The following is a 13,557-nucleotide window of genomic DNA, read 5'->3' as shown; positions in this document are numbered from 1 at the left end:
TTATACAGAGAACTACGTTTTTTGATTCGAGCCTTGAGTGCGTCGGTAATCCAAGGAGTTGGATGCTTGCGAACAGGAAAGGTGCGGAAGGGCGCGTGGATATTTAGAGCAGAAATGAGAGAATGTTGGAGGGCAGAGACAGTGCTATCAAGCTCAGAGGGAGAAGTAGGGGGGAGGGAGAGAGCCGGCTCAGATTCAATGCGAGAAGAGAGAGAGAGGCGAAAGAGCGGATCATCGAAATATTTTATAGTTCTTCGCGTGAGATTGCGCTGCAGAAACCGAGGAGCAGGGAAAGCATAGCAAAGAGTTAAAAGATCATGTCCAGCGATAAAAGGAGTGTCAGATTTAGTGAGTGTAACAAGTTTGCTCAGATCATCAATAATAAAAACATCAAGAGTAGAGTCAGACGTAGATGTATGAAAAGTCGGACCAGAGTCGAGTATGGTAAAAGAGAGGGAACTCACGAAATCTCTGAGATAAGACGCCTCAAAGCTCGAGCCAAGTAGGTTACAATTTAGGTCACCACACATAATAAAATTTTCATATGCAAAAGAAAAACGAGAAAAGACATTGGCGAAGTTATTAAATAAAAGTCCTTTAGGACGACGATAAATACATGAAAACAGAAGAGCGTCTCCAGAAGACGTACGTACATCGAGAATAAGAAACTCAGGTGAATTAAGATCTAAGTTATCAGATTGCGCTAAAATTTTTACTTTCAAAGAGTCGTGGATGAAGCAAGCAACACCACCTCCCCTTTTCAGAGATCTATCATTTCTAAAGAGTGAATAGTTGTCGAACTGCGTAGTTTTGGCGGGAGAATCGAATGCTATATTTTTGGCGGGGCATTTAAACTCTGCAGTTTTGGCGGAAGATTCAAATGTATTGGCGGGAACCCGAACTACCAGTCACTAAAATTTTTTACTGTGTAGTTTTGGAGGAAGATTCAAATGTTTTGGCGGGGTCCGAACTATCAGTAACTAAAATTTTTCACTATATCCAAACAACCCCAGATTATTGGAGGATGTGCGGATCCAAACGAGTCTAAACATGTCGAGATTGAAAGTGCGCAGGCCTCCGAACAACCTTAGCGGTTAGAAACAGTTAACTATCGGAATAGTTAGAGTTGACTATAGGAATAGTTAATTATCGGAATACGCAGCTATCGCCAACTCGTGCGCGCCTATAGCCGGTGGTTTTGCATTACCGACCGCCGTTGGATGCCTCTAGGGGATACCCCGGAGACGCTAGTGGCGGCTCGGGCGGACGCTGGGACGTCAGACTGTTCTGAACAAGGTAAGTCTCTCTCTCTCTAGGCTGAGATCTTAATTCTGTTGAAATTGCGCGCCTCAGGATAGTCAGCTATCAGGATAATTGAGGTTAGGATAGTCAGCTGTCACGATAATTGAAGTTAGGATCGTCAGGATAATTGAGTTGAGGTTAGCCAACTGACAGGTTAGAATAGCCACGAGCGGAAAATTCAAAGTGCAGGCTAGCCAACTATTTGTCGTCAATGGCCCACCAAACGAACCCAGAGCAGAATTTTATTCGTGGATATCGAACCCAAGGCAGAATCTCATTGGCGGAGATACGAACAGATGTTACGTCCAGAAGGGACGAACGTAATCGGGAAATTTACTTAGTTTTCGCTGCCACCAACCTACACAAAGTGTAGGATTTTTGAAATGTGAAATATTTAGTAGATATTTTGTTTGGTCTAAAGGAAATTAAAATAATTGGATAATTATGGGAATAACCGAAATATTGTAATATTGAAGTGAATAAGTATCGAAATAATTTAAGAAATAACGAAAAGGTGCCTATATGGTCCCGTACGGGCCCCGAAGCAGGAGATTGGGTCGCTCAACTAATTATTAACCGGGATATTAGATTTATTGACATAGAAACAGAAGGGTCCACGAGAACAGAAATATATGTGAAAAGTGTGCGAAAAGGAAGGATACAAAAAGGTTTACAATTTGAATCAATCGAGGTACGATTTTGAAGACGGAACCGTGAATTAACATTTACTCCCACTTACTCTCTCACACGAACGGAAACGATTCACCCGTTCCGCTCCGCACACAATAGCCGCGCCTTCGTTTGACGCGCCGTTCACACACACGCAGAAAATTAACTTGATTTTAGAAACAATAACAAATTGAGAAATAACTTAATAGAGGGTGCACGCAAAAGTCTGCAAGACTCGGCAAAAGAACGTCCGTGAGGCAAGGGGCAGTGTGTTGCTCACTTCGCGTTTGTTATCGGAGGTTAGGCTTACGGGTCCTCTATGCAGTTTCACCGATCTTTCAGGATTTACTAAACCGCCGCGAGTTGCTAACCTACGGAGTTATCCACGTGGATGACCGAGTGTCAGTGAAGATCAAACGGAACTGATGTACAAAAATCCTCGCCACGGCGACGAGGGCTCGAAAGCGATCGTCGTGACGGGGTTTTCAGCATCTCAGCACTTTAGTCGTTCCCATGGATATGTCCCTCGAACTCGCGATCAGGCGATGCTGATCGGGCGGATTCCGAGGGCTTCCGGCCCGCGGCGACACGAGGCAACGCACAGAGGTCGCACTCAAGGACGCTCCGTTGTCAAGTCGTGCAGTTGTCAGAGGAGGCCGTCGTCACGAACCGCGTATAATGAAATCACACGCGGGACATGACACAGAATCTCATTAGCGGAGACACGAACCAACCGTTGAAGTCGGAATAGTCACATACTAACGCGTGATGGGGATTTGGATAGTCGGCTATCGGAATACTCAGCTATCAAGATTTTCACGGGAATGCAGATTCCACGCCTCCCTGTCGATAGAACTAACTGTGGAGACGCTCCCGCGGCAGTTTTGGCGGGAGATTGGAACGTTAAAAGTATTGGCGAAAGATGGCGCCAGCCGTGCGATCAGAATAGTTCAGGTTAGAAGAATCAGGGTAGTTGGATAAGAATAGCCGAGTGTCAGGATAGTTGAGGTTAGGATAGCCAATTATGAGAGTAGCTGGAATATTCAACTTTCAGGATAGTTGAGGTTAGCATAGTTTTCACGATAGTCAGCCAAACATCCGGATAATCAGCATAGTCAACCATCTGGATAGTCAGCGATAAAGATGGCCGACTAACGGTCGATGTCCAAACACAGACGGTAGATGTTCAAACAGTGGGCCCGAGCTCACTGGTGCAAAAGATTCACGTGCTCCCGATCAGGACAGCCGGCTGTCAGGATAGTCAGGGATGAGGATAGCCAACCAACTGTCGCTAATGGCCTACCGAACGGACCCAGGACTGAAACCCATTGGCGTACAGCGAACTCAGGGTGGAAGTCAGAATGGTTGACCATCAGAATAGTTACATACAAACGCTCGGTAGAGCAGAGGATTGCGGACCTTGAGAACATGATAGTTAACTCTCAGGATAGACGGCATCCGATAACCCTGTCGAGAGAACGGTGGGAGATTTTGACGGGAGATTCAAACGAGCGTGCTCTTCCCTGGTAGTCGACTAACGTCGGTTCTCCCCCCACCCTTTGTGTGAACCTATCGACGGGGGAAAATGCGGAATAGTGTTCAGCGGGAGATTCAAACACTGTAGTTTTCGCGGGCTATCCAACTAACAGGTTAGGATAGTGTTGGGGCCGCTTTTGATGCGGGTAGTTCCACTAATGAACTGAAATGACGTATCGATGTCAGCTAACCCCCCTCTGTTATATGCTGAGCAAGCGTACGAGAGATAGCCAGGGAAAGAAATTCTTTTAAGGTTTCCCGGGAGGCAATATCGCAGCGCCGGCAATTTCCAGTGGTTCGAGCGTACCGATAGCGTCAGCACTGCTATCAGGATAGTTGAGGTTAGAATAGCCACATTGATTCAAGATACATTGTTCACCCTTTGAATGGTGTGCAAGCAGACTCTTTTCCGTGTTAGGGTACCGTCGACGTTCATCGGTGCTTGCGGAATAGCTAACTCCCAGGATAGCGAACTGTCAGGATAGCTGAGTGTTGGCCGAATAGACCCGATATTTCGATTCGTGGCAGAATAGCTTGTGAACTAACGTTGAAGTTAACTATCGGAATAGTTTCTTTTTTTAATTCAAAAAATTGATAAATTTCACACACGTCACTTTCACGTTGTATCTCGGGACTATAAATTGTGATATAACCAGCGAAAACAAAACGCAGTTAGTAACAAATACAGTCAGTAACAAATTACTAAAATCAATCGGGGTAATGAAAGCAGCTTCACGTATCGATGGAAATGAATAAAAAATTTGCTCCCGCTGTTACAGATGGCGCATGTGCAGTTTTACCGATGCACAAATGTTTAACTTTCTTCCTCGAAATAGGTGCAAAAGATGCGTACTTTTGACCGAGGTATAAAGAAAAATAAATTTTTTCCTAAGGTGAAAAAGATTTATCTTAAAAAATGTGAGAAGAAAGAAAAATCGCCCTCAGTGCAGGAAGCTATAAGAGCGAAAAGGATGCCGTGATGTCCCCAATGCATAACAGCTATGAGAGCAAAAAAGACGTCCTATGTCCCCAGCACATAACAGCTGTAAGCGCAGTAAGGATGCCATGATGTCCCCTGCATATAAGCCTACGGGAGAAAGTGAGAGCGAGAGTGAAACGCGCCACTAGCGCCGGCGCATTTCAGAACTAACGCTGGGGACACTTCCCTACTAAAGTCGACACATAAGATTCATATAGACTACTCTTCTATGTACGTCTGAATTCGTTGGTAAAGTCTTGGGCGGAGTACATTGACAGCCCTATTGTCTGCGGGCCTGAAGCTCTCGCCGAGACTATACTTTCTCTGAATAAAACGATTCGCGGTGGTGGGGGAAAAACTGTCATGTCATTTTCTAGAATTGCGGAGCTCAGGAGATGTTTTGTGAAGGGAAAATTGATTTGGAGACTAATTTCCAAAATCCTTTTTGAATGAGCCCGAAATCAATACGATCAGTAGCGTAATTGCTGAGAAAAATCTTTGACCAGGCTCAAGATTATGCAAAAGTTCGTAACACATTTATGGATTTACCGTGTCTGTATAGAACACCCTCAAAGGCCTCTTGATGTCAGCTATAACCCATTTCTATGGAAGCTCAAAGACAGAAATAATAAGTTGCGATTGGTCAGGACACGCGCTGTACCGTTCCAGCGGAATAAAGTTTATAAATATATAACTATTACGAGAAGTGTAGAAAAAATTCCATAAAAAAAATTATAAAACCAGGTGTAAATAATTTCAACAGAGCAATTCGAAAAAAATTTCACACCGATGCTCCATTCTTTCTCTCTTATTCTAAAAGCTAAATCAATTGACAAAAATTCCATATAACTAAGTTACGTGCGGCATTAAAATTTATGATATCAATTCGAGGCTAAGTATTTAATGGTAATTCGGAATGTTCATTCTGATGGGGGAACCATCAGGAACTTGAATGAAAAATTTAAATGAAAAGTGATGGGCCGGACAAGTACTTTTAACACATATTCAAACATAATTTGTACCGATCCAAAATTGACGTCGAATATTATCAATAATACCAGGGGATCCTGAAAGTCTGTGGGGAATCGATTATCTTCTAAATCTCTGCCACCATAGCGTAACAAATTATAATACCTTTGATGTGATTTTTTTTTAGATTCAAACGCTCCATAGAACAATTTCATAATATTTAAACTCGGAATTACTAATAAAACGCTTGTCCTTCGATTGATATCATAAATTTAAATGCTGCACGTAACTTAGTTATATGGAATTTTTGTCAATTGATTTAGCTTTTAGAATAAGATAAAAAGAATGGGGCATCGGTGTGAAATTTTTTTCGAATTGTTCTTTTGAAATTATTTATACCTGATTTTATAATTTTTTTTACACTTTTCGTGATATTCAACTTTGTGGAGCAAAATGGACACAGTGTCCATTCTGTGATTTCTTCATCTACGTTGTGATACAGACAGAAAAAAGTACCACAGATTCATGAAATGAATTATGCCAAAACTAAAAAGAAAAAAGACAGTGTACTTGAAATAAGTGAACAGAACTCAAAATTATTTCATCCATCTACATTCATATATTACAGATGGAACCCAAAAGTGAAAAGATTAGCACACCTGCCAAACAGAAATATCGAAGTTCATAAGTACTCGCTGCATATCAATAATGCAAACTTTGGTGCAATGGGGCAAAACACTTCAAAATTACCCGGACCACACTTTTGAAATTTACGTCACATTCAAGAAAAAAAGTGACAGATACGCTGCATGTTGAAGCAAGTAAAATGCAGTAATTTTGTATGTCTCCATGGTTATACGCAGACAAAATGATCATATCCAAATATGATTAGGCGTAGACTTACAAACATGAATTTTTCAACCCATAATACCAATCATAAACATGGTCTGGAAATATTCAATATACATGTCGCTTCATTACTTTATCGAACTTTAGAGGTGTTCATTGCATTTCGAAGATACAAATTTTGATACCATGAAAATTAAGCACCCAATGACTTATTGAAATAAATTTTCAAATTCATCATGCAACAACTCAAGTGAATATATCTATTAGGGTGCTTCAAAAAAAATCGATATTTTTTTTTTCGTGGGCCGAAGAGGGGTGTTAATATATGTAAAAAAAATGAGTTACTCAAATTTTCAGATTTTTTGAAAAATATATAACGGTCCCTCAAACGACTTTTGTATTTTTTTTCCTGTTTTGGGGAAAAACGTCATGAAAAAAAATCATAAATCGTTATGCAAACATAAAATCCACTTCTCCCTTGAATACATGAAACTTTACCTTTGTGTTTAAAAAAAAAAATCATTAAGGATGTACGAGCACTAGACTCGATTTCAGATGGCACTCTAATTTTTTTGTATGTGTAGTCCAAGCTTAATACTTGATCTGTGTGAAATTTCAAGGTCCCTTATCGACTATTTAATCGAAATATTATTAGTTAAAAAGAACACAATTTTACGTGTCGCCTATAGCCGCAATGGCTTCGAAGCTTGTATAACTCAAAATTTGATGTATTTCTATATCAGATGTCGATCATAAAAAAAATCTATTATATGAATTGAACCCTCAGGATTCTAACGGTTGGTTAAAAAAAGGGGGTCAACGGACATCTGAATTAGAAATATAAAGTTAAAGACGACAAATGCTCACGCAATCTGAGGATTTTATAACCCTGAAAAGTTGTGGCAACGTCGCAAAACCTATATATGCATACATCTGTACATAACCTAACTTTACTGTCAGAGGCTCACTCCAAATGAAAAAATTGACGATATTTTGATACACAGCATTTCAAGCGATATAAAAACTATGAAGAAATAATTGCATTCATAAAATAACTAAACGTTAGTGCAAAAAAATGTATATAATTTGCGTTTAGAAAATATTTCAATTGGCTCAGAAAGGCGGTTTGCACATTATGTATACAAAAATTCTTTTGAGATAGGCTCTTTTTTTCATTAATAAACGGAAAATGAAAAAATGCACGGAAAAAAAATTTGGGATGGTATATTTTTATAAAATAAATTTCATTTCATCAAATGCTTGGTAATATGTGAAAGATTGTTTATTGAGAGGCCTCAAAAGGTATGGGATCGATCGTTTGGAAATAAATTTCTCTTTATCTCTACCGTGAGTGGCGTAAATGTTATGCCGGATCATTTTGTTGACATAATAACTTGAGGTTAGACGTAAACTTTTCATAATGCACTACAGAGTCTTATTAACAACTCTGCACAAAATCTTTTCCATGATAAAATGAACTTGAATATTATTTACCGTTCAAAAATCATTATAACATTTCTTAATAATATTATGCTACGTATTATTGCCTGTGGTTATTTCTTTCAAAAAATATGGTCAAAGACTGTCCATTGACTAGTACGACCCGCTTTAACATCCTTAAACGGTCACTCAAATGACTTTTCTACATTTTTGTTCGTACTAGTGCACTTGTACTTGTTATATTGTAGACCGTGAAGAAATGTAAACAGAGCCACTGTGACCACGAGAAGGACGAAGCTCAACAGCTACATTAGCTAGGGGCTTCGCAAAAAACATGGGAAAAATACGCTTCATATTCAGCGCAGAGAAAAATTATTTCCGAGCTAAATATTCAAAAAACATATAACATAATTTTGCAATGAATTTGTGTAGTATACTGGAATACACATGTTCAGCGCATTATTCCAATGTACTTTATGTTCACAATATTTCACTTATTCAACAAAGAAAGTGCATTTTATGTTTGCATAACGTTTCATGACTTTTTAAGACTTTTCCCATGATGATTTTCCTCAAAATAGGAAAAAACATAGAAAAGTTGTTTGAGGGACCGCTAAATACTTTTTTTACATGTACTAACATCCCTCTTCGGCCTACGAAAAAATAAAATCGATTTTTTTGAAGCACCCTAATATCTATGCATTTACATGGCCCAAAGATTTTTATAAGTTAAGGAGGTGGGAAAAAGGGCACGGTGGACACAGCCAAACTAAATAAAAGAAAATATGACAACAATACATCAAATTAGATAGTTTTACTCGATCAAAGTTTTCCAAAATTTATTTGAATTCATTTAGATACAACCACGCATATTTTTTTTTAAATGTAATTACACAACATAAAATTTCTATTTGAAAAGAACGTTTGAGAGGTTATAATGAACATCTTTTCCCTCATTATTATGATTATTATTCAACACTAATTAGTCACGTCATTAATAATATCGATTCCTTCCATTTTTCAATAACCATTTCCATTTTTTTACACTCCGCACGCAACAATAGCACTCTGGGGATCATAACCTCAAACGTCAACATAACGTGAAAACTTGCACATCTATGTATTTACGATAACTGCACAAAACAACTGTAATTTCTGAGAAACGTCTGTTTCTTCTTGTATTCACTTAGTTATTAACTGTACTTTTTTTTACAATCACAACTAGTTATACACTGACACTCGTCTTTCGATCGAAATTATGTCTGCTGTTACCGTGCTACGTCTTTTTTAAATGTCTGCTGTACTGCCGTGCTACGTTCTGAAGTTGTTGTCAGATTTTCAATCATCAATAACGAATTTCAACAACTAATCATAACATCTAAAAATGGATGTCGTCAGATTCAACCAATCAAAAACTCGAGAGCATCAAAGTGCCTTTGATGGTGTTATAATATACAGACACATAAATTCTTGAATGTATTGGTAACTTTTGCATAATCTTGAGCTCGTGTAAAGTTTTTTCTCAGTAATTACGTCACCGATCATGCTGATTTTGGGTGGAATCGAAAGAGAATTTATTAATTCATCTCCAGTTCAATTTTCAAAGCCTCAGATGACTCAGAAGTTTCGCAATTCAAAATAATCACTTGCCAATTTTAGCCCCATCACCGTGAATCGTTTTATTCAGAGAAAGTATACTCTGCGAGAGCCTCGGGCCAGCAGCAGACGACAGGGCTGTCAATGTACTTGTCCCGAGACTCTACCGAGTCTCTTGACTAGGGTGATTAAAAGAAAAAAAAAAATTTCACCGGAACCAAGCACAAAAGTTTTGTTTTGATACCAAAATAGACCAGTTAAAATATGAGCTCTTCATATTTTAACTTCTCATTTTTATTCGTCCACAGTAGGCCAGTCATTTGAAGTTCGAAAAGGGGGTTTACCTGGAAAGTTTTCCGGGAGTTTTGAAAATTGGTGACTTTATAGATTTTGACCTCCTCATTTCGAATTTTGACTTTGCCACTTCGTATTTTTGCCGCTCGCACCATCATTTTGAAAAAATAGCGCCCAAGTTATAACTTTGAAAGTTGAAAATATTGCGTCTCAGTGCTGTCATACGAAAAATGCAAATACAGGTATATAGAAAAACCTTGCCACATATTTTGCTTTATCCCCACCCTCCTGACCGGTAAGATCTTCTGACATGATATCAAAATCACGATAGGTATTTTAGGAAGTTTGGTCTGGCGCGTAGTGACGTTTATAGCGGTTCACATGAGCGCATCGTCACATTATTATTTCAATTACTGAAGTTCTATTCATTACGCATTATGCCTCGAATATCTCGATGCTATCAACTTTTTCACGGTTTTAAATTCAGCATTAGACATATCGTATTATGCAAATGAAAAAATTCTGTAAGTAAAGATATTTGTGAGCAAATTGAAGAGGTAGAGGTGTAAACAGAACAGTAATTAATTTTTTCATTGAATTGTACGAGAAATTAGGTGCGTTATTGTTGCTCACCTGTATGATGGCATAGAGCCATATTGAAGAATGTTGTTTACGTTGTCGAGGGCAGCGACTTCCGGACGGAGATTTCCCCTAGACGAATCGTTCGTTTTCGACGTTGGTTTTAGTGAATACGGTGGGTCGAACTTTTGGATCGTGCTCTTCCGTCTGTGAGGTAGTATTCAAACACATTTGAAAATTGGCTCAGACTTTATAAGTATTTAGTTGAGTCAGCAATTTTTCGCGGCCGGCTGCTCTTTTTATCAATTTTATGACACACAAAATATTTCTAAAAAATACTGTGAATATAAATCATATCACCATCATCGTTGAAAATCATCATTGCAAAGTAACAATTTATATTCAGAGTAGATATATTTTTACATATATGCAGTGTGTTTGGAAAGCCGGAAGATAACTGTGACTGTCCCCTTGCAGGGTGGAGGGCAATTCAGATTTTCAAACGAAAATTTTCATTTTCATTGCATATTTTGATACTTTACTCGCGCACAAGATACTTTGGTCCTTCAATTTTCTCTTATTCTTAAATCATGTTTTATTGAAAGTTATAGGGGGTTGCAGTTATAGGTAGTAGCATTTTCGTGAGTGAATAGGTCCTGAGAAAATCTGCAGATAATATGAGAACTAAAAGTCGATCACTAATATATTCGTCAATAGGTTTTACGAGGACTTCCTTGATTTATTATCAATTGACTGAACCCATTCAATGCGAAAGAAAAAATGTCCTTTAACATCGATAAGAACTCTTATAAAAAATCTCATTATATGTTCTGAAAAACACGGAATGAATTTGTTTATTCGAACCGGAAAAGTAGTTTGAAACTATTCAATTTGTGAGCCTTTACTATATATTATCGTATTTTTCAGATATTCACTATTTAAAATGTATTACGCTCAACTTCATCGGACGGGTTCGGATTTGCTGTTATTGCAGGGAACGATTTTATATGGGAAGATCTATTCCAAAGTATTCATTTGCCTGGGACTCAAGATTCAACGTTCTTCGATAATACTATTTTGAATTTGGCTCTCTACTAACAATCCTTACGTTAAGAACATTTTAACTATTTTTTTCACATTCGTTGGAAAAAGAATTCATCGTTTATAAAGTAATTATTTGTCGACATTCCAATCACGCCACATACAGTTGCATAGTATATCAGAAACTGGGACGACAAAGCGCATGCAGGCTAAAGGTTTTTTTCTCACTTTTCTCCTCGGTTTTTATGACCCACAAACCTTTCGAATGTAACGAAAACAACATAGAAAATCCTTGATACTCATTCTTCCATCTAATAGGGCTATGATGAGCTTGGAATTTTTCCACGTTCATATTCATCCCGATGTCAAATTTTCGATTATTCTACGTGAACGAATTATTATTATTATTATTGTTGTTGTTTTTGTTGTTGATGTTTTTGTTATTATTTTTGTTTCTGTTGTTGTTGCTGTTGTTCTTATTATTACTATTATTAATCTTATTATTAATATTTGATTCCCTCCACAAGTTCTTCGAATACGAGGAATCAAGAATGTGGAGGGCCCATTGGAGGAAAAGTACGGGAACATAAGCCCAGATAACGTATTGTTCAGAACCGTACGATAATACAGCCACACAAAAAATAATCGATTTTTTAGTTCGGTGATGAGACAGTCCTATCCCATGGTATTCGAACTGCGAAACCATCAAATCTACTAGGAACTGCTAGAAATATAGGGTCTTGTGGTCACTAAATCTGAAGCTGGAAAATAATTTTGAAAAACCCGAATGGTAAATAACGAAAAGAATAAATAAAAAAGGTACCTGATATTAGGGTGGTCGTTATTTGAGATCAAAATATACTTAATCCTTCCTGCCCCCAAGATCGATTCGAAATACATAAGAAGTAATGCTGTAATTTTTCAGATTTTTAAAACAATGCTTAACTCTACCACGGGGGTTGAAGTTTTCTGTTTAAAATCCATGGCATTTTTCTGCACTTTGGTCACGATTTCACTGTGGGCCTCAATACGATTGGAAAATCTTGAAATTTTCAGAAATTATTTTTCAAGCATGTTGCTACACGGAAAAAATTTCCAAAACTCCTACCCTTAAAATGTTGTATAGCATCACCATACTAACTCATTAATGCGTAAAACGATAATTTTGGACACACAATTTCAAATACGCAGTTTGAACTGAGGAACAAAAGAAAAATTCTCCAAAATCTGGTATGGAGGGTTTTTGAGAGTGCTCTTTCAGAATCTGGCATTTATTTTGTAGAATTAAATCAAAATCTCTATTGTTTTTGCGTTTTGAATTGAAAATTCAAGGATTTTTAACGTTTTTTCCCCTTCAAATCGATTTTCGTTATTGTAGCTACACTCAAATAACTATATTGTCGCTAGCAAAGGTGTTCTTAATGTATGACCTTTCCAGAACACTGGTTATTAATTAAGGGTGGTCCTTAAAAGGGGTGTTTTCGAATTTCTTTGCTCCCAGGGACTCAGATGCTTCCATATTAATAAAAAATATTTCCCTGAAAATATGAGCTCTTAATATTAATTCTAAGTTAGTCCGCATTCTAACCTAAGATTTTTATGGAAATAACATGAGAAAAATTCCTTTCGTTTTTTAGTATTTCATAACTCTGGGACAAATAAATTCAAAATTTCGAGACATACATGTTTTCATAGAAAATTTGACGCTCTACAAAAAAGGTCTCTTATGATTTCTAGCTAAGTCTATTGGTTTAAGAATTATTTGATCTCAAAGTTTAATTTTTTTTCTCATTATCAATATTATCAAGGATATTCATCAAACCCTTAGGGAAAAAAAGGTTGGGACAAGTACATTGATGCTTCTGTATTTTCTGATCATATCACGAAAAATGTAATAAAAACTCCTTAAAAAAAAATTCTGTAGCCAACTGTAAATAATTTCAACAGAACAACTAGAAAATAAATTCACAAATTTTGAAAAAAACAATACATTTAAAAAAAAAATAAATCTGCAATTCGTTTGTAAAGTGAAAAAAATTCAAATGAAATACGAGCCGGACAAGTACTTTAACTCATATTTAAATATAATTTGTATCTATTCAATCGACGTCAAATATTGTGAATAATACGAGAAGATCCTGAAAGTCTGAAAAGAATTGATTTTCTTATGTCTCTGCCACCATAGAGTAAGAAATGACTAGCTTGCATATGATTTTTTTGGATTTAAAAGCTTCTTAGAACAATTCCATAATGTTGAAATTTGGAGTTACTTATAAATTACTTTTCCTTCGATTGATATCATC

General features: G+C 37.4%; 1 protein-coding gene across 20 annotated transcripts in view; it reads right to left on the bottom strand.

The window, feature by feature from the left end:
* The window catches only part of mmd (mind-meld), a 619,790-nt gene that overhangs the window by 150,119 nt on the left and 456,114 nt on the right, over positions 1–13,557 (bottom strand). For all 20 annotated transcript variants that reach the window (XM_043427306.1, XM_043427287.1, XM_043427309.1 and 17 more), the window contains exon 21: positions 10,268–10,420. In XM_043427306.1, coding sequence (XP_043283241.1) covers positions 10,268–10,420 — 153 coding nt within the window. The remainder of the gene's footprint in view (positions 1–10,267; positions 10,421–13,557) is intronic.

The sequence above is a fragment of the Venturia canescens genome, chromosome 8 (genome assembly GCF_019457755.1).
Source record: "Venturia canescens isolate UGA chromosome 8, ASM1945775v1, whole genome shotgun sequence".
Lineage (NCBI taxonomy): Eukaryota > Metazoa > Arthropoda > Insecta > Hymenoptera > Ichneumonidae > Venturia > Venturia canescens.
Note: the sequence above shows the minus strand (reverse complement) of the source record. Positions and strands in the feature narration are given on the sequence as shown.